Consider the following 27,221-nt stretch of genomic DNA (forward strand, 5'->3'; position numbering starts at 1 on the left):
AAATCCCTGAGGCGGTGGCGCGGTGGACTGCGCCGATCAGGCAGCTCGGAGGACAGCCCCGGCGTCTGTCAGTCCGCACCGTTTGAAAACAGTTCGTTGTGCCGCCGCGGCAGCCGGGTTCCCGCCCTGCCCGGTCTGACGCGATCGCGCCGCCGCGCCGCTTTGTGCTCCTCCCGCCACTGATGCTGAGTGTTCGGGACTACGGGCTCCGCGCTTGCATCGTCTGAGGCGGCCGCGAGGCGCCAGAGTCGGCATGTCGCTGCCTCCGGAGAAAGCCTCGGAGCTGAAGCAGCTCATCCACCAGCAGCTGAGCAAGGTGAGGAGCACGGGCGGATCGGCCCCGAGCTCGGTTCCGGAGCTCGGTGGGGACCCGAGCAAGGGCAGTGGACCCGGCCGGGGCGGGCCAGCATCTGCCGGGTGGGAGACGCGCAGGGAGCGCTGAGGGCTCTGCAGCCGGCTTGTGGACGGAGGCGATCGCTGGTGGTTTCCTCAAATTCGTGGAGAGGCGAGAAGTCAGGGTTACTTTAAGGCAGGAACCCCCTACTCTGCGATTAGAAGCTGGGAGACAGGGCACTCAAACGAGTGACAGAGAACGGGGCTGCGGGGAGAGAGAAGCGCGAGTTTCTGCCAGCGGCGCTTGGCGGCTGCCCGTAAGCTGAAGTAATAAAGCCTCTTTATGGTGCGTTCGTGCGCCAGGCTGTGTGCCGAGTCGCTAGCTTCTTTTGTCGAATCCTCTAGACAGTCTCGCTTTTCCATCGTCCAGGCAAGGAAACAGAGTGGCAAATGAGTTTAGAGTTGCAAGTTGAATAAGCGGTCGCTTCCGGTTCTGCCTCCTTCCAGGTTTGTGTTCTTTTGCTTCTGAATCTCCATTCCTTTTCTAAAGAATTATTTGTGGGCAACCAGCAATAAAGTTAGTTTATAACCGGTTCAGAATTGCTTCTAATATTTCACATCTTAAAAGCTTGCTTTTATTGGCATTTGCCGGTAGTTTTAGAAGCCTCAAACTCTAGAAGCGTATTTAACTGCTTTATAATGCTGTAAATTGTAATGTGTGTTCTCTCCACAGATGGATGTCCATGGCAGAATCAGAGAAATTCTTGCCGAGACTATACGAGAAGAATTGGCACCTGATCAACAACATTTATCAACAGAAGATCTGATCAAAGCTCTTAGACGTCGAGGAATCATTGATGATGTGATGAAAGAACTTAACTTTGTGCCTGTGAGTAGTTTTCTAGGCAAACACATTGAAAGTATTAATATTCGCTTATAAGGGCCCATACTTGGGGCTCTTCTTTTGTAAAAGTACTGTAAGTTCATTCTCTCTAGTAATAGCCATTTTTCTCAGGGTTATTTTTGGTTTTGTTTTTCGAGCCAGGGTTTATCTGTGTAGCCCTGGCCGTCCTGGAACTCGATCTGTAGACCAGTCTGGCGTCTGCCTCCCTCCGTGTGTTGGATAAAAGGCCCTGGAACTCAATCTGTAGACCAGTCTGGCGTCTGCCTCCCTCCGTGTGTTGGATAAAAGGCATACGCTACCACTACCCTTCCAGTTTTCTTAGTTTTTAAAAAAGACTTGTGTGGTTTTTCCCACATGTGAGTTTGTACCACTTGCCTGCCTGGTGTCCACGGTGGTCTGAGAGGGCTTTACAGAAATGGGGTGAACCACCCTCAGGGTGTTAGGAATTGAACGCAGGTCCTCTGTGAGAGCAACCAGGGCTCTAAACCACTGAGTCAGCTCCTGTAATATTCTTTCTTTGGGTGTTTTGTTGTTGCTTTTTGTTTTTCCAGGCAGAATTTCTTTGTGTAACCCTAGCTATCCTGAAATTTGCTATGTAGACCAGGCTAGCCTTGAACTCAGATCCTGACTGCTGGAATTAGAGGCGTGTGCCTTGACAGCCCAGCTCCTTTTCTAAGGTTTTAAGTGGGCCCCACCATGAGTTGGCAGATAGTGCTGATGGGATGGGAGGTGTACACATCTTCCTTTCTCTGAAGTGGCAGAAACTCCTCTTGTTACTCTGTGGATCTGTCATTTATTCAGGTAGTTCTGTTTTTAAAACAGATACACTTAGAAAATTTCTTAAGAAAAGAACTGACTACATAAACCCCTCAAATCTCTGTACAAGTAGGTCAGTAGTGGGATGTATCCTGGTGCACTCAGTAAGTAGGCCTTATTTTTGAAAATGAGGCAATAATGAGAAACTGTGGCCTCAATACAGGAATAATATCCTATTATAAATAGGATGGACTCATACCCGAGAGAATTGGGTACATTAATACACTGTCATCTTTTGGGTTTTGAGGTTTGTTATAAAAACTGACCTATTAACAGCCTCTGCTTCATGAATGTTACTTTTTATATTTTTGTTTGTTTTTGTTTTGTTTTTTCAAGACAAGGTTTCTCTGTAATTCTGGCTGTCTTTGAACTTGCTCTGTAGACCAGGCTGGCCTTGAACAGGGAGAGCTGCCTGCCTCTGCCTTCCAAGTCCTGGAATTAAAGGTATGTACCGCCATCAGGTGGCCGAATGCTGCTTTTTAAAAAATCAATTCCTTGTGGAATGTTTTTGGATTATTATTTTCTTTTTTTTAATTTATTTATTTATTATGTATACTTATACAATATTCAATATTCTGTCTGTGTGTATGCCTGCAGGCCAGAAGAGGGCACCAGACCCCATTACAGATGGTTGTGAGCCACCATGTGGTTGCTGGGAATTGAACTCAGGACCTCTGGAAGAGCAGGCAATGCTCTTAACCTCTGAGCCATCTCTCCAGCCCCCTTCTTTTTTTTTTTTTTTTTTTTTTTTTTTGAGATATTGTCTCACTATATAACTCTGACTGTCCTGGAACTTACTAAGTAGACAAGGTTGGCCTTGAACTCAGGGATCCACTTAACCTCTGTCTCCTAAGTGCTGGGAGAAATGGTGCATGCCTCTGTTCTTGGAAGCCAAATGTTATATAGGATTTAAAGGAAGTTTAGCCTTGTTTAAGGTAACGGTTTGATTTTAAGGCCAGGCTTGGTGATGCACACCTTTATTAGCTCCATCACTCAGGAGGTAGACAGATCTCTGTCAGCTGGAGGCCAGTCTGATCTTCATAGAGACCCCGCAGGAAAGCCAGAGCTATAAAGAAAAAAAACACTCGCAAAACTACAACAAAAACTCTTTAAAAGAAAATTGTGAATGGCAAGATTTAAATTAAGACAATTGAATTCTTTCATTTTAGACTTTTACCATTTAGATCTCTTTTATGCAGCTATTTTTTAAAATTTATTTATTATGTATACAGTGTTCTGCAGAAGAAAGCACCAGATCTCATTATAGATGGTTGAGAGCCAAATATGGTTGCTGAGAATTGAACTCGGGACTTCTGGACGGACAGCCAGTGCTCTTAACCTCTGAGTCATCTCTCCAGCCCCTTATGCAGCTATTTTAATTTTAATTAGGCTAGGGGAAAAAAGGCTTTGATTTGTTTCCAGTCTGTATGGTTTTACTTTTGGAGGCAGTGTGATCTAATCTCTTGTTCTTCTTTATGAAGGAGCCTGATCCTATGGTGTTTTGTTCTGCCACTGCCATTTTCTTAACCAGAATTCTTATTTTCTAATTTGTATTTTTCTTTGCTTTTCTAGGAGAGTGTTGATCAAGAACTCTCTTCTCCAAAGCAAACAGTTGCTTTTGATAAGCAATCAACATTAAAAAAAAGTATGTATATACATAAATATTTTTAACATAAACTTGGTTGTGGTTGGTAATGGGTATGTAGTGTTTGGCATTTGGTTTCAAGTTTTTCTTTTCAAAATGAAGTACTTAGTTTACCTAAAACTTAGATACCATTTTGTATAAAGTATATGATATACTATACAGTACTGTTGAACCAAAATAAGGAACATTGATTTCTTATGTCTTAATGATACATTTTATAAGAACTGGTAGTATACCAATTCCAGCATTTGGGAGGCAGAGGCAGGTGGATATCTGTGAGTTTGAGGCCAGGTGTATATAGTGAGTTTCAGGACAGTCAGGGATACACAGAGAGACCCTATCCCAAAAACAAAGAATGAAGACTATATGTGCTTGCTTTTTTAGTGGTGAAATAATTATTTGACAAATATAGTTACTAAGCTGATAATGATCTCAGTTTGTGGAGGTGATTATATGCTTAATAAACAGCTAAAAAGCAAAGATACACCTGACCTTGGCTTTGATTCTCTTAGTCATATCGAAACTATAAACTCAGTAAAGAATATCATAGATTTCTCCTTACCATAACACAAATGATTCTGCTACATCGTAAATTTGGCGATTTATTTATGTCAAAGTCTTTATTTCTGTCACGTGTTTCTAATGTCTTGATCACATTCATTCAGTTATTGGCAGTTTCCTCATATGTTGCTACACTTTGCAGCTAATATTGATCCAACACGGAGGTATCTTTACCTTCAGGTTTTGGGTGGAAAAGCTTTCTTGGAACATCTGCAAGAACCGGAGCCTTTACCAGGACAAGTTTGTTCAACTTTTACTTTATGTTTACATTATCGGAACCAGCGCTTTCGTTCAAAACCTGTTCCATGTGCTTGTGAACCTGATTTCCATGATGGCTTTTTGCTTGAAGTTCACAGAGAAAGTTTAGGTAAGAAACTGTAAAGATACCTAGCTACATTTGTTTGCTTTTTATTGCAGAACAACTGCAATGGCTTCTGCTATAGAGAGATTGTCAACCCGGCCTGATGGCTCAACTTTTAATCCCAGCTCTCAGCACAGGGACAGTTAGATCAATGCGTTCCATAGCGAGACAGACCTTGTGGGGTGGGGGAGAAGAGAGATTGATTATGATAGATAAGTATCTCTAGTTTTTGGTTTAAGTTAATTGCTCGTATGTGTCATGTACATAGTCTTTTGTACCTTCAAGTACTGGACTTGCAAGTGTGTGTCTCCACACTAGTTTTGTAATTTAAAGTTTGAATCTGGTTGTGGTAGTTCATGTTTATAATCTCCTAACACTTGGGAGTTTTAAGCAGCAGGGTGAGCTCAGTCAGGAGGATTTCAAGTTGGAGGTCAGCCTGGGCTACAATAGTGAGACCATGTCTCAAAAACACAAAACATAAAGAAAGTCAAAGTTGGACTGGAGAGATGGCTCAGAGGTTAAGAGCATTGCCGCTTTTCCAGAGGTCCTGAATTCAGTTCCCAGCAACCACATGGTCTCACAACCATCTGTAATGAGATCTGGTGCCCTCTTCTGGCCTGCAGGCAGAACACTGCATACATAGTACATACAAATAAATCTTTAAAAAAAAAGTCAAAGTTTATACAAAGTATTAGATATATTTTACTCATCAACCTAAAGTCATAAAGCAATCAAAATTGCAGAAGTCTGCCTAAATAATTTAATGCCTTTTAAAGATGTAGTAATTTCTGGAGTTGAAGAATGAAGTAATTTGAGGATTAATGATGACATATGTGTTTATTTTAATACTTATTTTTATGTGAGTAGTTGTTGTGCCTGCATGTATGTATGTTTGTGCCCAATGTGCAGTGCCTACAGATGCTAGGAGAGGACATGAGATTCCCCGGAACTGCAGAGAGTTGTGAGCTACCATGTCCGCACTGAGAATTGAACAAATATCCTTTGCAAAAGCAAGTGCTTTAAGCCACTGAGCCATCTGCCCAGTCCCCTGGATTTTTAGGTTTCTCTTTTTGGTGTGTATGTGTTTGTTTTGTTTTGTTTTTTTGTTTAAGATTTATTTATTTATTTATTATGTATACAGCATTCTGCCTGCATGTATGCCTGCACACCAGAAGAGGGCGCCAGATTTCATCTTAGATGGTCGTGAGCCACCATGTGGTTGCTGGGAATTGAACTCAGGACCTCTGGAAGAGCAGCCAGTGCTCTTAACCTCTGAGTCATCTCTCCAGCCCTGTGTGTATGTATTTTTTTGAGATGGATCTCACTGTGTAGCACTGGCTGGTCTTGAACTCACAGATTCTCTCACCTCTACTTCCAGAGTGCTGGGAATGAAGGTGTGTGCCACCTCACCTAGCTGATGGCCTTTTCTTCTGTAGTGCCATGTAATATAATACATTCTTTTGAAGAATAGACTTTTCATGGGTAGAAAGCACTGTCTGTAACATAACTAAATAACTTCTAAATAACTCGTCCTATTCTGTCAGTCCTGTCAAACATTAGTCACAGAAATGGCATGGTATTTTCCCCCGATCCTGGCATACTTTCAGAGATATCACCAAATTATTTCATTGTATGTAAGATTATTTGGTATACTTTTCAGTAAAAGTGTGTGTGTGTGTGTGTGTGTGTGTGTGTGTGAGTACCTGAGTGCTCTTGTGTGCACACATGTACACTTGGTGCTGAGTATGGAATTCAAGGCCTTGAGCGTGCTAGGCAATCACTACCACTTAGCTACATCCTCAGCTTGTGAAATGATTCTGTGTTCCTAAGTAATATGTAATATAGTGTATTTTTTTCTTTGGTTTGTGTTGCTAGGTGATGGAACTAGAATGGCTGATTCAACAACAATGTTATCGATAAGTGATCCAATTCATATGGTGCTGATCAAAACAGACATATTTGGTGAGACCACGCTAGTGGCTTCCTATTTTCTGGAATGGAGATCAGTTTTGGGCTCAGAAAATGGAGTGACCAGTCTGACCGTGGAACTTATGGGTGTAGGTATGATGATTATTGCACTCTCACCTTTTTATAAATACTGATTGTCTGTAAATACATTTTATGTCATGTGAAGGGCTTTACGGGGGGAGACCTTAAAACAGGCCTCCATGAGAATTTCAGTACTGAGTTTTCTTAGGGAATAATCAGGAAGAATAATGCCACCATAGTTCTTCAGAGTCAGTCTGGCTTATCCTAAGGAATTTTTTTTTCCATTGGAAAATGAATAGAAATTTTGGAGGTTCAACATTTTTTTTTGATAAATAAATATGAGGTTTAAAAAAACAGGATTTTTTTAAACACATAAATATGTTTGCATAAGCTTCTTTTGTCTGTGCTCCAGAGTACAGTACATCACCCTCACTACAGTGGTTCTTGCGGGGAGGTTACCGGTTATTTTGTTTTTGTTTGTGGATGGAATCTCACAGTGTATCCTAGGTTGTCCTTGAGTTCCCTATATAGAACAGTTGGCCTGCCTCATGCTACGATTATTGGCTATACCATCGTGCCACCTTCATATCAATGGTTATTACAGTGGAGAGGTAACATTTGAAAGGTGATAACTTGTTCATTGTCAGTAACAATGAATAATACAAGGCAGAGGTTGTACATTATATAAAATCATGGGTTGAAATCATGATGTGATAAGAAATGATAGATGGAATTACTGTATATAATAAAAGGTATGAATGCATTCTGATTTTCATTGAGACAGAACAGGTTCTTAACAATTGCTTTTGTTTTGTACTTAATGTAATGTCTAGTTAGAATTATGTACTTAAAGATATAAATTTAAGAATTCCAAATTTATGAGGTCAGAAAAGTTCCTTAAAGTGCTTTTAGAAAGCCAAGAATGTATTTAATGTTAAAGTACATGCTTTAGTAAAAAGTAAAAATCATTTTAAGAATTTTGATTCATTTTTAATATGACTATTAAGAGTGTAATGTTGAGTATTACCTCTCTACTTAGGTGATAAAACACCTTACTCCTAAAGTATTTTGGTATAGTCTTGAAAGTTCTATATTTTAAATAAAGTTTTTAAGTAGAATTTTAAATATTTATTTGTATTTATAGGCACAGAATCAAAAGTTTCTGTGGGAATTTTAAATATAAAACTTGAAATGTACCCACCACTCAACCAAACACTATCTCAAGAAGTAGTGAACACACAGGTAAGCCAGTTTTTCTTCTTTGTACATTTGCTTTAGTTGTAGGAAATATTTACTCTAAAAACTATTTCTTTTTTTAGAAAAAAAAATATATAACATTCCTGTTTAGATTTGTACTAAAACTTTGCCGAAAGGAATGGGAAAAGAATTTTAAAGCTTGGACTGGTGAAGCAGTAGTAGTGTTTGCTAAGCATATACGAGGCCCCGGGTTGATCAAACTGTAGGACCTTAAGTGTGATGGGAGAGAGACACAAAGTTGAAGGACATAGGAGGAGCATCGTGGGGCGGTATTTTAAAAAGTTTTATTGCATTTGCTTGTGTGTTCTGTGCTTTGGGGGTGGGTGGGTATATGTGTGCTGTGCTATTGTATAACTTTGAGGCGTGGGTGCCACCATTCCACCATGTGTACCCCAGGCATCAAGCTGAGGTTATTAGGCTTTTGTGGGTAGATACCTTTGCCTGCTGAGCCTCCCTCGTTTCATAGACATTTCCGGAGAGCTTGGTTTCTGTGTAATCCTCTGTAGAACACTTGGAGACTTTCTCTCTTGCTGGAACCCAGCCTTGGCTCAAGTTCAGGTCCTGAAATGGGAAGGGGTGCAAGGAAAAATTTGATCACCAGATGAACTGCACACGAGTGGCCCTGAATACTTTGTGCTGTTTTTATTTATACTTTAACAGCTTGTTTCACCAGGCTTACATAAACAGTTTTATTATTAGTTTCTATTTTTGACTACTAAGAATTACATCGTAGTCATCATAAGAACCCCCTTGTTCCCCTTTATGCTTCCCCAAACACATTTTCTCATCCCCTGCATAATCTCATTCTTGACTTAAGAGTTCAGCTTTTTGCAAGCTTAACTTAATTTTGAGGTAGGAACGTCCTGCTTTTGCAGCACTTATGCCAGCTGACAGCTTCCTTCAGTTACAGAGTTAAAAGGTTAGAGCCATGGGTACATTGCTCTAAGAAGAACAATATTTAAATCCGAGCAATTGTTTTCTTATCTGAGATATGACTTTATATTGTGCATGGTAGCACGTGTCTTTAATCCCATCACTCAAGAAGCAGAGGCAGGTGGATCTCTGAGTTCAAGTTCCAGGATAGCCAAGGCTACACAGAGAAATCCTATCTCAAAAAAAGAAAGAAAAAAGATTTGCTTTTATATAGTTACTTGACCTATAAGAGGGTCCTGTTTATCTCAGTCTCTGTAAGAGGCAGACTTTGATAAGGCACTCCTTTCATATCCCACCATACTATTCTTCTTCCACTACTTTATACACACACACACACACACACACACACACACACACACTCTTTCTCTCTCACTCCTGTGTATGGTTAATGTGGATATATTCATCCTATATTTTGATTGCACTTTTTTTCTCTATTGAGTCAGAAAAGTTCTCAGGGGTAGGAATTGCAGTTAGTAATTCAATATAACGAATTTTGTTGGAGGGGCCGCTTATTTGTCCCTGGCTGCTCAGCCCTAAAATAATCACACAGAAACCATGTTATTTAAATCACTGCTTGGCCCATTAGCTCTAGCTTCTTATTGGTTAACTCTTACATATTAATTAACCCATCTCCATTAATCTGTGTATTGCCACATGGCAATGGCTTACTGGCAAAGTTCGAGCATGTCTAATTCTGGCTGCAGCTCCATGGCATCTCTCTGACCCTGCCTCCTTTCTCCCAGTATTCACTTTAGTTTTCCCTGCCTAGCTCTGGTCTTTTGCCCTATCACAGGCCAAGATAGTTTCTTTATTCATTAACCAATAAAAGTAACACATAGACAGAAGGACCTCCCATACCAGAATTTTAGAAGCAGTAACCCTCTGCTGAATCTTAGGGAAACATTTGAGAAAGAATGGAGTTATCAGGGAAAATTACAGCTGTCCCATGTGTGACTGACAGAGTGAAACTGAAAACTGCCAAAAGAATCAACAACACAATGAAAGAGAAAAGAGCCTGCAAGCCGTGTGAATCCAGCAATGTCCTGAGCTGCCCCACAGTCCACTGGTCTTTGCCCAGCGAGAGATAGCCTCCGTGGGCTTTGCTTTGTACAGAGACCCGTTGGACAATCATTCATACATGTGCTGATTAGAGGCGAGGCTGCACAGCCCTGATACTCTCCTAACTCCACTGTCAGGTCTCAATAGTTACTTCCTGGGTTTTATAAGATCAACAGATTTCTCAGTCCCTTGAGTTGGATTTCTGTTTTGTTGTGATTCGGTTGCAACTGTGGCTCTCTGCTGTCTTGTGGAATTATTCTCCTTAACTTTAGTATTTTAGTACTTTATACTTTCCAATACTTTAGTCTTGAATGGTCTAGCCTTTCTCCCTCTCCTTTCCCCTTCCTTTCTTCCACCCATCCCCTCTATACTGGGCATCAAACCCCAGGGCCTTGCAACATGCTAGGCAATAGAGTCTTGCTATTTTTTAGTCTTGTTATTTCTTAATTTTATTGCTCTTTTACTTTAAGAAATGTAATTTACCTATTTACTATCCTAGAGATTGAATTGAGGGCCCTATGCATGGTAGACAAGCCCTCTCCCACTGAATCATAGCCATAGCCCTTTAAATTTTTGTTATCATGTATGTGTGTATATATTATTTATAAAGCTATATAATATATAAACATTATTTTTTTAAGAGTGGATTTCTCTGTGTACCCCTGGCTGTCCTGGAATGCACTCTGTAGACCAGGCTGTTCTTGAACTCAGAGATCTATCCCCCTGCCTGTGCCTCTGCCTCTCAAGTGCTGGAATTAAAGGTGCATGTCACCATCACCTGGCTCAAATAATTACTTTAATTATAATTTATTTTGTTGGTTTTTTTGTTGTTGTTGCTGTTTTGAAACAGGAGGGTCTGGGTTCAAAGTTTGTTGTTGTTTTTGAGCTGGGAATTGAACCCAGGGGTTTATGAATTGCAGATTTACAACATCTTATTTTTAGGAGTCTGGAGATAGTAAACAAAATGCCAGAGACAGAAAGTGCTAAGTGGAAAAATTACTGCAGGGTAATATGTGTTAGAATAGCTACTGGAGGCCAATTTAGGTCATGTGACTGTGCTAGAGTGATATCTAAACTGCAAGAAACATTAGTATTAGTAATTCCAAAGTTGGGCCTATATGTTCCAGATAGTGGGAGCAACAGCCTTGAGCAAAGGCTTGTATGGATGGGAAAGAGAAAATGAGACCAGGCCAGAGTCAGAATACTCAGGCAGGTAGTTTTCAGTATGGTAGAAGGTGATTGACCTGCTTTATTATTTAAAAATATGCGTTCTGTGCAGGAAAGGGCCAGTTAGAGAGTATTGTATGGATTATTGAAGTGGTTATAAAATCTAGGAAATGTTGATTTGTTTGCAAGTAAGTCAATGATAGTTCAGTTTCATATATGGTAGCAGGAATGGAGAACAGTAGATTGTTTTAGTAATTTAGGAAATTTTATAAAAATTTAATTTTTTTTTAATCAAGCTTGCCTTAGAACGTCAGAAAACTGCAGAGAAAGAACGATTATTTCTGGTGTATGCTAAGCAGTGGTGGAGAGAGTATTTGCAAATTCGACCTTCACACAATTCACGGCTGGTAAAGATTTTTGCACAGGTTTGTAAATTGTTAGAAAAGTTTCATGCTTGTGTTTGATGTAAATATCTAATTTGCATTTGAAAAATATTTATTTACATTCCCCAGATGAATGTTGATTTCTAAAATAGTTATCTTTTATTGGCTACCTCAATGGCATAACACATTTTTTTTTACTTGAAATATACCTTTTTATGATACTTAATATTGATTAAAAAGGATCTCTGTGAGTTCGAGGCCAGCCTGGTATACAAGAGCTAGTTCCAGGACAGGAACCAAAAGCTACGGAGAAACCCTGTCTCGAAAATCAAAAAAAAAAAAAAAAAAAAAAATATTGATTAAAAATTTGGACACTTTATGACTTATATCCAAATATAGCCCTAAGACAGAACAGGGACTCTCTGTTCAGAACAGGCGTACATTGTGTTTCTTAGTTTTTACAAAGCAAAGTGAAAAACAGTACTAAATGCCATCGAGATGGCTCAGGGAGTAAGCACTTGCTGTGCAAACTGGCAGCCTGAATTCAATCCAGAATTCATATGAATATAAAGGTAAAAAGGAAGACCAGCTCCACAGAGTTGTTCTCTGACCTGTGCACGTGGTCACACATTACATATACACAGTAGTAAAAATAATATTTTAAAAACAATACTAAGTGCATTAATTGTGTATAACCAATATATCCAAACCAGTATTTAATTGCACAATTTCAGCTGCAGATGCACCTTGGCTCACAGCGCAGGTTCACGTTTATGAACATGTTGTTAGGTTGAAAGTGCCGTTAGTACAGCTGAGCTGCCCTGTTGTGCCTTAGCAACAATACACTAAGGGATATTAGTTGTTTACCTTTGCTGTCAGGTGGCACACTGGAGCAGTGGCTGCCCATTCAAGAAATATTACATGCTCCATTTTACTAGTCTAAAGTATAGTTTCTACTTAGTATATACGTATAACTTCTGAGGAACAGATCAAATAGTTTATGTATGTCGTTTCTGTGCAGTGTTAGATTATTTTGACATTTTTGTTTCAGATGACAGCAGTCGTGTACATTACATTCCCTAATCATTGGAACAGACTACAGATAGCTTCATTTCTAGATAGGGAGCTTGGCGATAAGAGTCCTAAGTTAGCATTGGTGTGACGGAGAAAAATTGTTTCTAACTTTACATAGTATTGTCCTTGCTAAGGTATGGGATAGTATTGGGCAGGTGCCATGTACAAGTCCATCAGTGTTTCTAAAAATTGAGCAGTAGTGTTTCTATTGCCTGAGTTAGGTTTTATTCTGTCAGAGCATTTTATATCATTTCCAAAATTTAATCACAAGTGGCTCCTTCACTTTGCTATATTAGTAATCACAATGTTAAGAAAAATGTGGGCTTTGTTAGTACCAATTCTAAAAATATGCATTCTTAGTAGTTATTCAGCATAATTGTTAACATGCATCCCCTTCGGGGCATGGTAGCTCACACCTTTGACACTGGAGAGGCAGAAGCAGGGAGGTGAGTTCAAAGCCAGCTAGGTCACAGTTCCAGGCCAGCCAAGGCTGCACATGATGAGACCCTGTCTCAAAAATAAAATAAAATATAAAATCATAAAATGCATCCTGTGTTTAGAATATATTGTATTTTCCTAAAATGTTTTTCGAATTCTATTTTCAGTTGACTATTGTCAATCAGTCAAAAATATTTTAACATTTTGCCTGGGTATAAAGTTCTGTGTGTTAATATGAAAGCTTATTTCATCCTAGATTTAGAACCCTTTCCTTCCCTTAGCTGCCTGCTGAGCCTTTTTCAGAGCAGTTCTTGAGTAGCACAAGCTTTGGAGTCAGACAGCTTAGCCCTTAAAAACCCTGGCTTCAGGGCACACCTTTGATCCCAACACTCAGGTGGCAAAGGCAGGTGATCTCTGAGTTTGAGGCCAGCCTGGTCTGCAGAGCGAGTTCCAGGATAGCTAGGACTACACTCCTGTCTTACAAAAGAAAACAAAATCCTGGGTCCATTGTATAATGGCTATAGTTTGTTTCATTTATGAAGTGAGTATAAAATAGACTTTATAGGAATTTAAAAGAAGTTAACTCTTAGTAGCCTAGTGCTGGATGCAAGTTATACACTCAATAAATGGTGCCCTGAATTATCTACAGTGTAATAGAAAGATGTGACTCTTGGGATGACTAACTTGTTGCAGATCATATTTTCCCCTTCTTCCTCCAGGATGAAAATGGGATAAATAGACCGGTCTGTTCCTATGTTAAACCACTTCGAGCTGGACGGCTTCTGGATACTCCGAGGCAAGCAGCACGATTTGTCAATGTTCTTGGTTATGAACGAGCCCCTGTTATTGGAGGAGGTGGCAAACAGGAGCAGTGGTGCACTCTGCTGGCTTTTCTCTGTAGGAACAAGGTATCATATACACATAACAAATAGCAATATCCATTATCATAAGTATTTTTGATTTATAGCATGCTTATAATTTACTTGAAAACACACAGAGAAACCCTGTCTCGAAAAAACAAAAAAAAAAAAAAAAAAAATTTACTTGAAAACATATATATTACCAACTTGAACAAGTCAAATCTTACCACTATTATCTGTAACATTTACATATCAGCACTTAAAACCTACCATCTTTATTTTTGTATGAAATTCCATTTTTATTATTTATTTTTGTTTTTTTTTTTTTTTTTAGACAGGGTTTCTCTATAGCTTTGGAACCTGTCCTGTAACTAGCTCTTTTTTTTTTTTTAAATATTTATTTATTATGTATACAATATTCTGTCTACATGTATGCCTGCAGGCCAGAAGAGGGCACCAGACCCCATTACAGATGGTTGTGAGCCACCATGTGGTTGCTGGGAATTGAACTCAGGACCTGTGGAAGAGCGGGCAATGCTCTTAACCGCTGAGCCATCTCTCCAGCCCTGTAACTAGCTCTTGTAGTCCATGCTGGTCTCAAACTCACAGCAATCCGCCTGCCTCTGTTTCCCGAGTGCTGGGGTTAAAGGCATGTGCCACTGCCACCCGGTGAAATTTCATATTTAATAGAATATTATTCCTTTAAGATAGAGTCTCAGACCTACTTGTCAGAAACAAAGTCATAGAGCTGAATGTGTTGCTCATGCCTGTGATTCTAGCACTTGGAAAGCTAGGGCAAAAGATGGTTTCAAGGCCAGTCTGGACAACAGAAAGCTCCAGGCCTGTCTGTGCTATATAGTGAGATCTTGTCTGAAACATGAAACAGCTGGATATGGTGGTGTGCAAAGGCAGAGGCAGGTGGTTCTCCGTAACTATGGGGTTAGCCTAGTGTTCATAGCAAGTTCCAGCTCAAGTCAAGGCTGCATAGTGAGACTATCTCAAAAAAGAGCAAAAGTCTTAGCTGGGTAGTGGTGGTGCAGGTCTTTAATCCCAATACTCAGGAGGCAGAGGCAGGCAGATTTTTTTTTGAGTTCAAGGCCAGCCTGGTCTACAGAGTTCCAGAACAGCCAGGACTACACAGAGATACCCTTCTCGAAAAAACAAAAAATAAAGGAACAAAATATATAAACAATAATTATGAGAGAAATTCTTGGATTTCATGGTATTCATTTTTCTTCACTGTGTATTGGTGTTTTGTCTGCATGTTTTTCTGTGAGTGACACATATGTAGTACTTACAGAGGCCAGAAGAGGGCATCAAATCCCCTGGAAGTGACATTAGCGAGGAGTCCTCTGGATTAGCAGCCAGGGCTCTTAACTGCTGAACCATCTCTCCAGTTACTGAAAATAAACTTTTAATGGTTTCAGTAATTTAACTTAGAGTATGGGATGATTCCTAATCTTTTATTTATTTATTTATTTATTAAAGATTTCTGTCTCTTCCCCATCGCCGCCTCCCCTTTCCCTCCCCCTGATTCCTAATCTTCTAAACTCTAAAAAATGTTACTAATATAGTGAGCAAGTAAGACTGCTTTTACCATTTACTGTCAGTGAAACAGGAACAGACAGTTTCTTCCCCTGCTGCTGTTTTGTAGTCATTTTGTTGGTGGTTGTGTAAACAGAGTGTACAGTCACCAGGGACAGTTCATACAGCAGAGGAAACATTTCAGTAAGAGGTTGACCTGTCAGTTGGAAAGGTTCGTTTTTTGTTTTTCTTGGTTTCCTTTTTATTTTGTAATGTTTTTGAGGCAGGGTTTCTCTATGTAGTCCCAACTGTCCTGGAACTAGCTCTGTAGACCAGGCTAGCTTCGAACTTACAGAGATCCACCTGCCTCTGCCCCCGAGTACTGGGACTAAAGGCGTGTATGTGCCTTACTGCCAAACCCCCAAACCAAGAACCCAGCTAATGAATGCTTTCTACCCACCTTATTTCTAAAGGCTTCCAAATGAAGGACTTAAATTTTGGTATGTATTTGGGGAAAAAAAGAACTCAATTGCAACTCATAAAAATTTAAACTTTAACTAAAAGTGTCAAGTGAATTTTATGTACTAATGTTTACTCGATTCATGTAGCTTCGTAACAAAAGAACTAAAAAAATGCTTAGATGGATTTTCCCATCCCATAAACATGAAAGGCTTCCTCTTGGCTTTGTAATTATTTGAGGTAGATTTAATGAGACTATACTTATTAAATCAGTGTCAAATCTGTTAAAATTCACATAATGACATAAAAGGAGAAGGTATCAGGTGCATACCAGATAGCTTAAGATACCTTTCTTAGGTTCCTGAGGGACCCAGCAGTCATAAAAATCAAGTAATTAACAAAAGTTTGACTAAGTTATACTTCTTAGAATTGGTAAATTTCCTTCCTGGTACCATGGTCCTTTGATTAACCCAAACTAATTCTTGTTGTAAAATGTGTTTTATGAAAGTTACCAAATAGAATTAAAATCCGACTTATAAAGCCAGATGGTGATGGCTCATACCCGCAAAGAGGCTGAAACAGGTGGATTGCTGTGAGTTCGAAGCCAGATTAGTCTACACAGTGAATTCCAGGATAGCCAGGACTATGTAGAGAGACCCTGTCTTGAAAAGCAAAAAACAAAACAAAAAAATCCAACTTACATATGAAAATTTGTTGTTGGCCCTAAATCCAGTAATGACAGTTGTTCTAATCAACTAAATATACAACAGCTAAGATCCAAAATGGGATTAGCTACCCCACTATCTTTAGCCTTCAACCATAGTTGTTTATAAGTAGAACTACTTGCCACGGCTTAAAACTCAAAGAACTTGACTGTACTTAAAAATAGGTTGTATTGGAGAAGATGGTGACAAACTTGTTTAGTCCCAGTACTCAAGAGGCGGTTGCAGGGGGGTGGGTTTCTGTGAGTTCAAGACCAACCTGGTCTACAGAGCTAGTCCTAGGATAGCCAAGGCTACACAAAGAAACTCTGCCTCAAAAATGCTCCCCCGAGAATAGGTTGCATCTTTAAAATAGTTGGAAAACACATTATTTATTCAAGACAATGTTTATTGCCAAGCTGTAGTTTCTAAAGCTTCTTCTTACATATTTAAACTTAGAAAATTTCTAGTGCAATAGGAATAATATATATTTAACATTTTTATTTAAATAAGTAGTTGTTTTGTAATGCAAGTTATCACCCCTTTTAGTTTTATTTCTGTTACTGTGCTAAAATACCCTGACAGAAAGCAAGTTGGGGAGAAAGGTTACAGTCCGTCATAGCAGGGAAGTCAAGGCAACAAGAACTTAAAGCTTATATCATATCCACAGTCCAGAGCTAGTGTTGCACAGTTCAGACTTCACACTAAAGCCTGTTGTGCAAAATTGTTGCTTCCGCTTTTCTGGTGTCATTTTTTTTTTTTTTTAGCTATTCATATGTCTTTGGGAGCATATGCCAAAAGTAGAGCTGTCCTGTGCATGGCATCCAGATAGTCCCTGCCCTCAGTGGCCGGGGCCATGGGAATCAGCTCCAGTGAGCAAGGTAGAGTGGACACCAAGGCTCTTTATTTTGTTTTTTTTGAGACAGGGTTTCTCTGTGTAACCCTGACTGTCTTGGAGAGATTGTATTTAATTGTTTTACCACCGTGTCATTAAAGATGCAAATAATAATTTATTCCAAATTTATCATCTTTTATATTTATTCATTGTATATATTATTTTTCCATTTTTTAAAATTTATAAGTAATATATAGATAAAATTTTGTCTTTTTTTAAATTTAATATTGTACAAAGAACACATTTTCCATGTGAATTCCATGGAATTTTTTGTTTGTTTGTTTGTTTTGTTTTGAGACAGGATTTCTCTGTGTAGCTCTAGCTGTCCTGAAACTCATGCTGTAGATCAGGCTGACTGTGAGCTCAGAGATCTGCCTGCCTCTGCAGTGCTAGGACTAAATGCATGAGTCCTCACGCCTTGCTTGCTTTGAAATTTTTGATATTATAAGTAGACTTTTGCATTAAATGCCTTTTAAATGTTATTTTTGAGTTTTGTTTTTAAGACAAAAATCTTAGTAAAAGACACATACTGGGTCTAAAGGTTTCTATTAAACAGTGTGATACGGGTATAGCTCAATAGGAGAGCAGCCCTGGGTTCAGTCTACAATACTGCAAAAAAAAGTTGTGAGATGGGGAAGGAAATTATAACTATAGGACCAGAATATACATTTTAAGGGAAAATATATAATTTTTAATTTTCACATTTGGTCATTATTTTTTATATTACCCATAATCTTTTTATACTTAAAATATCTGTATATACAAATATAATATATGCCTATACGGTGGTCTAAAATGAACTTCTGATCCACCTCCTGCGTGCTGGGATTATAGATATGCACCATCATGGCCTGCTTATGATGTGCTAGAGACTGAACCCAGGCTTTGTGCATGTGAGGCACTCACTCACTCTACCAACTCAGTTTTATAACATATTTAAGTTGTAAAAGTAGTATAGTAAGGGATGGACATAGTGACACATGCCTGTGAGTGACCCAAGCATCTGGCAGAGACAAGAGATCACTGCAAATTAAAGGCCATCTTTTGCCATGTAGTGAGAACCTATATGAAAAACAAACCAAAGACAGTAACATAGCAGAGAAAATCTTAACAATAGAGGGGAAATTATCTTTAATTCATCCTAATAATAAACATTTTATCATTAATTGTTCTAAGCATTTTCTCAGCCTAAAATCATATACATGTACTGTTAGAATTCATTTGCTTAATTTGAGCATTTTTTGTTTATTTACCTTTCCTCCTGAAATATTTTTCAGCTTGCTTATTCATGCCATTTATTTATCTTTTAAATGTTCCTTGTAATTTAGAATCTTTTCACATTAGCATATTTTCTCCTTACTTCAGATTAACATTGGTTAACTAATACTTAAACTTGAAACTTTTTATTGTTGTTTTTAGGTATTTAATGCAGCTGTGGATACATACTAATCTTACTTGACTTTACCTTCTAGGGTGATTGTGAAGACCACGCCAACCTGCTGTGCAGCCTTCTTCTTGGATATGGACTGGAGGCTTTTGTCTGTGTGGGGACCAAGGCTAAGGGGGCACCTCACGCATGGGTTATGACTTGTGGGACTGATGGGACCATCACGTTTTGGGAGAGTTTAACAGGGCACAGGTTAGTCAACTAAGTTTACAAGGATAGTCAAATGCACGTCTAGGACCAGTGAGTTGAGTCCAAACGGTCGTCCTCTGACTCCACTTGTGTTGCCAACGCATGTGTGTATTCACCCATCGACATCATACATGATAATAGTGAAGCTCTTAAACATTAAAGGAAACACAGGTGTAATTGGGCTGGGGATCAAACCCGAGGCCTTACATTTACTTGTTTTGTTTATTGATTCAAAGTGTTGGGGGTCAGAAGACAATGTACAGAACTGATTTCTTCTACCATGTGGGTCCTAAAGCTCAAACTCAGGACAAGAGGCTTGGCAGCAAGCATCTATCCACTGAGCCATCTTGAAATTATATAAGTTTCGTTTGTTTGGCTGGTACTCTAAATTTACAGACTTTTTTACTTAATGTAACTAAGTAAATTGATCTTTAAGAAAATATTATGTAATTCTAAAATATTCTTTATTATCATGATATTAGGAAATATATATTGGATAGTCACACCTAATAATATATAGTTAAATTATTTTAATTATGATGTTCTCCAGGATAAACTTCCTTGATCTTCATCATAGACATAGGACATTTTCTTTTTCTTTTCTATTTTTTTTTCATCTGTTTGTTTGTTTGTTTATTTTGAGACAGGGTTTCTCTGTGTGGCCTTGGTTATTGTGGAACTCACTCTGTACCAGACTGGCCTCGAACTCAGGGATCCATAATGTTGGTTTTTCTTTCTTTTTTTTTTTTAATTTTTTATATTTATTTATTATGTATACAATATTCTGTCTGTGTGTATGCCTGAAGGCCAGAAGAGGGCGCCAGACCTCTTTACAGATGGTTGTGAGCCACCATGTGGTTGCTGGGAATTGAACTCAGGACCTTTGGAAGAGCTCTTAATCACTGAGCCATCTCTCCAGCCCAATGTTGGTTTTTCTAAAGGTGTTACCATGCAGATAAGGTGGAGTAACTGGGCTGGGGAGATAAGTCAGTGGAGTGCTTGCTATGCAGGCATGAGTTCAGACCTTCAGAACTCACATAAAACCCGAGTGTGGACATGTGCTGTAATCCCCAGATGTTGGGTGGGGAGCCAGAAGGATCCTAGGCATGCAGAGACCATCTAGTCAACCCAGAACTGAACTTTGGGTTCAAGGAAAGACCCCATCTTTAAAAACAAGGAAAAAAACGTAGATAGCTATAGAGACACCTGTGCACTATCAGCCTCTGGCCTCTTCAATATGAGCAAGTGAGTAAACACTCCCAAGTCATCAGATTGTGCCGATGCATAGAGCAAAAGCATAGGCCAAACTTGAGTCTTGGCATGTAATTACAGCATACTTTTGTGTGTGTGTGTGTGTGTGACTTAGTATTATAATTGCCTTTGTAGTTTTTAAATTCTCATCGTATAAAATTATGTCTTTTAGGTACATCCACAAGCCTACTAATCCTGATGGACCTCCACTTGCTGAACAGCCCAAACCATTGTACCCCTATCGAACAATTGGTTGTGTTTTCAATCATCAGATGTTCCTGGGGAACTGTCAACCCTCGGATGCAGTAGAGACCTGCATATTTGATTTGAATGATGAGTCCAAGTGGAAACCCATGAGTGAAGAAGCAATTAAGTCTGTGTGTGCTCCAGGGGCTACCACGTCTCTCCCTCCCTTCCCACCTCTGTGCGCATCCACGATTGACGCCTCAGTCACAAGCAATGAAATCGAAATGCAGCTGAGACTTCTAGTGTCAGAGCACAGAAAGGTGACCGATAAAATTAGTTGTAGCTTCATACTTTTGTTTTTAAATTTTTTTATAATTTTTTTTTGGGGGGGAGGCGTTCAAGACAGGATTTCTCTGTGTAGCATTGTCTGTCTTTGAACTTGATCTGTAGACCAGGCTGGCCTCAAACTCACAGAGATCCACCTGCCTCTGCCTCCTGGATGCTGGGATTAAAAATGTGTGCGACCATGCCTGGCTAGAATTATTGTTTTATGTATATGAGTATTTTTCTTGTAGGTATGTGTGTGTGGCACTTGCATGTCTGGTGCCCAGTCCAAAACGACTTTCTAGATCCCGTGGGACTGGATTTATGGACAATTACAACCTGCCATGTGGTTACTGGGAATTGGACTTGGTCTTCTGCAAGAGTAATAAGTCCTCTTAACCACTGAGCCATCTATCCCAACTTTTTTTTCCTTAAGTGTTCAATACCAGTAGTCACTCATTATTCTAGTCCTGTTTTTATGAAAATTATTGTGGTGGAAATTATGGGACATAGTTGTGAGACTTAAAAATTGCCAAATGGAAAGATAGGGTAGTAGCTAAGAACATTTCTTGCTGTTCCAGAGGACCCAGGTTCAGATCCTAGAACCCATGTCCAGGGGCTCACAGTCTCACTCCATTTCTTGGGAATCCAACAAATCTACCAAACCTTCGAAGTTATTACTTCCTCCTAGATTGAAGAATTAGAGATTTGTTCACATTCTTCAGTCAGACTGTGGTTGAATGTCACTGTTTGGATTTCCTCTTTGTGAAATGGTTTCTTCAGTTAACCAATACATTTTTAAAAGTTTTGTTAATTTCCTTTTGTCCCCACCCCTAGGCTTTTTTCTTTTTAAAGTTTATATATTTTATGTGACAGTTTTTGTCTGCATGTATGTATGTATGTATGTACATCAGAGGTGTGCGCAGAGATCAAAAGAAGGCATCAGATTCCCATCAGAGTTAACAGGAGGCTGTAAACTGCCACGTGAACTCTAGGAATTGAAACTCGGTCTTCCAGAAGAACCACAAATACTTATAACTACTGAGTGACCTCTCCAGCTCTGTTCTTGTTTACTGTCTTCCATGTGGGTTGACATAAAATTATATCCTCATTCTAGCTTTAATTTGTATTCCTTTAATAATAGGATCAGATGTCTTGTTTATTAGCCATGTAGATATCCTTTAAAAGGGCGTTAAAGACAAGATGGCACTGATTAAAAGGATAAAATTAGCATGTTTATGTTTTTTAAAATTAATTAATTTATTTATTTTGAGACAAAATGTCACTTTCTTGCTGTGACTGGCCTGGAATTCATCCTGTAGACCAAACTGTCCTTGAACCCAGAGAGCCCATCTCTTCCTCCCAGTGCACCACCACTAGTGAGATCAACATATTTTAAGAATTTACCTTAAGCTAGGCATTGTAGTCCAATGGTAGAGTGTTTGTTAGCATGTACAAAGTCCCCAGGATTGCACGCGCACACATGTGTGTACACATACACTGCCCAAACTTGACACTTTGACATTTATCAAAAGAAACTGTTAGGAGACCAAAGCCTTAGAGTAGTAAGTTATTTATGACTCACAGCCAACAAGGGACTGAAATCTAAAATTTCTAGAAAAGATGTATTTCTAGTGTACCTTCGGTGTTTTTAGAATCCTGTTCTTGGAGAAACTTTCCTTATTTTCCAAAAGCTGTCAGAGGCAAACTGGTTCATTATATTCCTGGACTCCCAATCACCAATAGCCTTGGCCTATCATACTCCTGGCTCATCAGCTCATAAAGCATTCACTGTTTCCAGCATGGAGCTGATGGGGAGACTCCTTAATTACACGGCTCGGATGAAAGTCCCTCCTTGTTTTCTCCTTCTCTCATGTTGCCTGGTAATTGAACAGATGAGGACAATATTTTATTGTACTATAAGCTTGTTTTCAACACAGTCCTGTGGTTTCACCGTGGTGTTCTGGTATTATGTATGAGAACTGACATAGCTAAGCTGCACCTGTTAGTAAGCAGGGACGTGTAAATTAAGGTCAGAATGAGGGTATCATTTCCCATTGACTTGTATCTGAAATCCGGGTCTTTAGCTCAAGTCAGTAGCACCTGTAACCCATTAGGGGACTGTGCAGGGAAAGGGTTAAGTTGGTTCAGGCCTTTGAGACTCCTTTACAACAGCTAGAATTCTGAGTGGATGACAGGAGAATGTCATGGTCAGTAATCACAGAAGGAAAATATTTAGAATTCTAAGACGTTTTTGATATTTGTACCTAAAGGGTTTTGCTTAGTTTGTATATCAAGTTCACTGTGTTTACAGATGAAATCATAATTGTCTTGAGCATTCATAGAAATGTGTGTTTTAAGTTTTCTGTCAGCTGGTAGGTAGCATATTGTCTTTACCTTTTTAAAATTTTTTTTAGATTTACTTCTTATTTTTTGTGTATGAGTATTTGCCTGCATGCCTAGTATCCACGACTTTCAGAAAGGGCTGTGATCCCTTGGAACTGGAGTTACAGATGATTGTGAGCCGCCATGTGGGTGCTGGGAATGGATCTCTGTAAGAGCAACAAGTGCTCTTAAGTGTTGAGCCAACTTTCCAGCCTTGTCTTTACCTTTTAATCTCTTATAGTGTAGAAGATAGTGCCTTTTAGGATCACTGTTCAGGAAATACTTGAGGGTCATTTATTCAATTGATTTATTGACTTTGTCCCCTATTGTAGGTGAATTTATGCAGATTGTCTTACTAAACTTTTTAAGGGGTAAGGGGGACAGAATTGTTTTTTATACCCTAGGCTGGCCTCAGACTTTCTCTGTAACTGATCCTCCTGCATCCAACTCCTGTGTATTGAGATTACAAGTGTGCACCTTCAAACCTAGTTTTATGTAGTTCTAGCAATTGAACCCAGGGCTCCAAGCCTTACCAAGCAATTTAAATAAAATACAATCGCAAAGTTTATTGACATATGTCTTCTATATTAGGATGATTATGTGTATTCTGTCTAATTGATATTTATTTTGTAGTTTTGAACTTTATACATGCTAGATAAATCATTGTATTGAATGATTTTTAGTTATTCCTAAGAAATAGAACATAATAACGTCCTCTTATTCTTATTACTGTTCATTCCTAGAATAATTAATAGTAAACTGAGAAATTATGATACCTTAAAAAAACTTCTCAATACAAAAAATTGAAATAACCCCATGTATCTTTTTGGATCACCGTGACTTAGAATTCAATAGCAACACTAATTTCAGAAAGCCCACAAACATACGGAAATTAAACAGTGTTCACCTGAATCACCAATGGGTCAAGGAAGAAATAAAGGAAATAATTAAAGACTTCCTAAAATTAAACAAAAATGACCACACAGCATACCCAAATTTATGAGACATAGTGAAAGCAGTGTTATCCCAGAGAACCTTGACAATAAAGAGAACCCTAAGAGAGACATACATTGATATAATCTACATAGGAAGTAGAAAAAGACAAGTAAAAGAAAAATCCTAAGTTAATTGGGAGCATGGGATCATGGGAGAGCGTAGAAGGGCAGGGAAGAAGAATGGAGGGGAATGGAGAAGAATATATAGCTTAATTAAAAACAATTTTAAAAATGTAAAATGCAAAAAAAAAATCTCTTCAGCTGGGCATGATGACACATACCTTTAATCCTAGCACTTGGGAGACTGAGGTGGGCAGATCTCTGGAGGCCAGCCTGGTCTACATAGCGAATTCTGGGACAGCAAGGGCTATGTAGAAGAAACCCTGTCTTTAAAAAGAAAACCTGAAAGCTTGGGAGGCAGAACCAGGCAAATCTCTGAGTTCCAGACCAGTCAGGGCTACATGGCGAGAATTTATCTAAAAACAAACACAAATCTCTTCATTTCAGGCGTGGTGACAAATATCTGCAATCCCAGCACTCAGGAGGCATGAGCAGGAGAATCATTGTCATTTGGAGGACATCTTTGAAGGCTAGCTAGGGCTACAGAGTTAGATTCTGACACACACACACACACACTCAGACTCATCTTGAGTTGGCACATGCCTGCAATCCTAGTGTTTGGGAGATGAATTTGAGGCCAACCTGGTCTACAAAGTGATTTCTAGAGCAACCAGGGCTACACAGAGAAAAAGTTTGGGGAAAAAACAACGCAGTAGAAAGTACATTTTTCTGTAATTGGATTTTAAGATGCTAATATTTTTCGCTATTTTAATTGTTACAGGATCTTGGCCTCACTACTGTTTGGGAGGATCAGCTTTCCTATCTTTTATCACCAGCTTTGGCGTCATATGAATTTGAGCGAACAACAAGCATATCTGCAGGCAATGAGGAATTTCAAGATGCTATCAGGAGGGCTGTACCTGATGGCCACACATTTAAAGGGTTTCCAATACATTTTGTGTATAGAAACGCAAGGCGTGCATTCGCCACTTGTCTTCGGTAAGGGTTTTATGGATTCATAATGAAGAAACTTATGAATTCAGCCGGGTGCATTCCTTTAATCCCAGCACTCAGGAGGCAGAGGCAGCAGATCTCTGTGAGTTCTAGGCCAGCCTGGTCTACAAAGTGAGCTCCAGGACAGCCAGAGCTACACAGAGAAACCCTGCCTTGGAAAACAAAAACAAACAAAAGGAATCTAGAAAGGCAATTGTTCTGATCATTGCTAGGAGTGTCAGCATACATACATGGGAGTGTCTACAGTGACTTTCTCTTTAAACACATTTTCTTTTTATATAGGTCTCCTTTTTGTGAAGAAATAATCTGTTGTCGCGGAGATCAGGTGCGACTGGCAGTTCGTGTTCGCGTGTTTACCTACCCTGAATCTGCATGTGCTGTTTGGATCATGTTTGCTTGTAAATATCGCTCAGTATTATAGGACTAACATTTCCTAAGAATTACTCCTGTGTTTTATTAGAATGGTATATGAGTAGCTGTGTGAAGGCTTCTTAATTTAAATTCAGCCTCTGACTTTTGATGTCAATGTTTTGTATAGATCTGACTGGTAATGTTTTAAAATATCATGTATGTACTTAAAAATTAAGTATAAAAAATTTGTATTGAATTTAGTATAAATTAAGTGTATAATAATAAACGATACTTTCTTTTGAGGGACTCAGTTTGACTGTGAATATAAGATGTTTACATTAAGATATTTGTCTAGTGATTTAAGCCATAGTTAAATCAAAATGGTCATTATTTTTCATAAATGAAAGATTATTTTACACAAATTAGGAGGTTAACTTCTTAATAGCTTATTTATTACATAGATGAAAATATATTTTGCTGAATTAGTATTTTTGTGGTTTACTCATGACATTAGGGATATTTGAGGCTTTCCAGAAATTTTTGAGAAGACTTTGATGTAAGAATAGGAAAAAGGGCCAAGTGTGGTGGCATAGGCTTTTAATCCCATGAGAGGCCAGCCTGGTCTACATAGCAAGTTCCAGGCCAGTCAGGGCTATACAGTGAAAACCTATCTCAAAAAAAAATGTATCAAAAGCATAAATATTAATAACATCTCACATGAGTATGTGGGAGTGTAAATAATTTATTGATATTATTAAAATGAATTGAGCACTTTAGAAAATACTTATTACACTTCCTAGTTACAAAGTGATTTGACTTTCTCTATGGAGCTAATGATAAATTTGTCAAGTTTGACTGTCCATTCTTCTGTGCAGAAGGGTGTTTTGTTTTTGTGATACTAGAAACCCAGGGCTTCCTGCATGCCAGGCCAACACTACCACTGAGCTATACCCACAGTATCTCACTATGTAGCCTTTGCTGGCCTGGAACTCACAGAGATTTGCCTGCCTCTGTGTGCAGTTTCTTAGTTTAGTTGCTTTACCCATTGGTTGTCTTAAGATGTAAATGTATGCTAGTTCACTATCCAAATTATTTATTCTTTTCATTACCTACTGTTGCAAATAAAATAACTTTATTTATTTACTTGTTTTTGGATGTTTGACTTTTTTTACATTCACTTCATGTGTGTGTGTGTGTGTGTGTGTGTGTGTGTGTGTGTAATGTGGTGACAGAGTAGGTGAAATCAGGAGAACTTTCAGGAGTAGGTGCTGTCTTCCATGGTGGAGAGTAGACTCAGGTCATCAGACTTGGCAGCAAGTAAGTGCTTCTACCTGCTGAGCCACCTCACTGGTCTAAAACTTGTTGAAATTATTTGAAATTAAAGTCTAAAGATTTTGTGCCAGGCAGTGATGGAACACCTTTAATGCCAGCAGAGGCAGGCAAATCTCTGTGAATTCAGGGCCAGCCGGAACTATAAAGCCAGTTCCAGGACAGCCAGAGCTATACAGAGAAACTGTCTTGAAAAATAAAACAAGGCTGGGCGGTGGTGGCGCACACCTTTAATCACAGCACTCTGGAGGCAGAGGCAGGTGGATCACTGTGAGTTTGAGACCAGCCTGGTGTACAGAGCAAGTTTCTTCTGGGACAGGCTCCAAAGCTA

The 27,221-nt window shown here is 39.0% G+C and overlaps 1 protein-coding gene across 2 annotated transcripts; it reads left to right on the forward strand.

The window, feature by feature from the left end:
* The first annotated feature begins 89 nt into the window (after positions 1–89).
* On the forward strand, positions 90–26,704 carry Cep76 (centrosomal protein 76). 2 transcript variants are annotated; one of them, XM_050157895.1, is made up of 13 exons: positions 90–316; positions 1,067–1,222; positions 3,626–3,698; positions 4,402–4,626; positions 6,496–6,681; positions 7,754–7,851; positions 11,322–11,450; positions 13,640–13,828; positions 17,232–17,345; positions 18,832–18,998; positions 20,419–20,752; positions 24,978–25,195; positions 25,493–26,704. In XM_050157895.1, the coding sequence occupies exons 1-13, from the start codon at positions 254–256 to the stop codon at positions 25,629–25,631; spliced, it is 2,091 nt and encodes a 696-aa protein (XP_050013852.1). In that variant the 5' UTR covers positions 90–253; the 3' UTR covers positions 25,632–26,704. The 2 variants fall into 2 exon arrangements, with proteins under 2 accessions (XP_050013852.1, XP_050013853.1); XM_050157896.1 differs by lacking the exon at positions 17,232–17,345 and having other exon boundaries at positions 93–316.
* Positions 26,705–27,221: the final 517 nt, after the last annotated feature.

Source organism: Alexandromys fortis, unplaced genomic scaffold (assembly GCF_014885135.2).
Source record: "Alexandromys fortis isolate MF-2015 unplaced genomic scaffold, M_Fortis_MF-2015_v1.1 scaffold_94, whole genome shotgun sequence".
In the NCBI taxonomy this organism is placed as follows: Eukaryota; Metazoa; Chordata; class Mammalia; order Rodentia; family Cricetidae; genus Alexandromys; species Alexandromys fortis.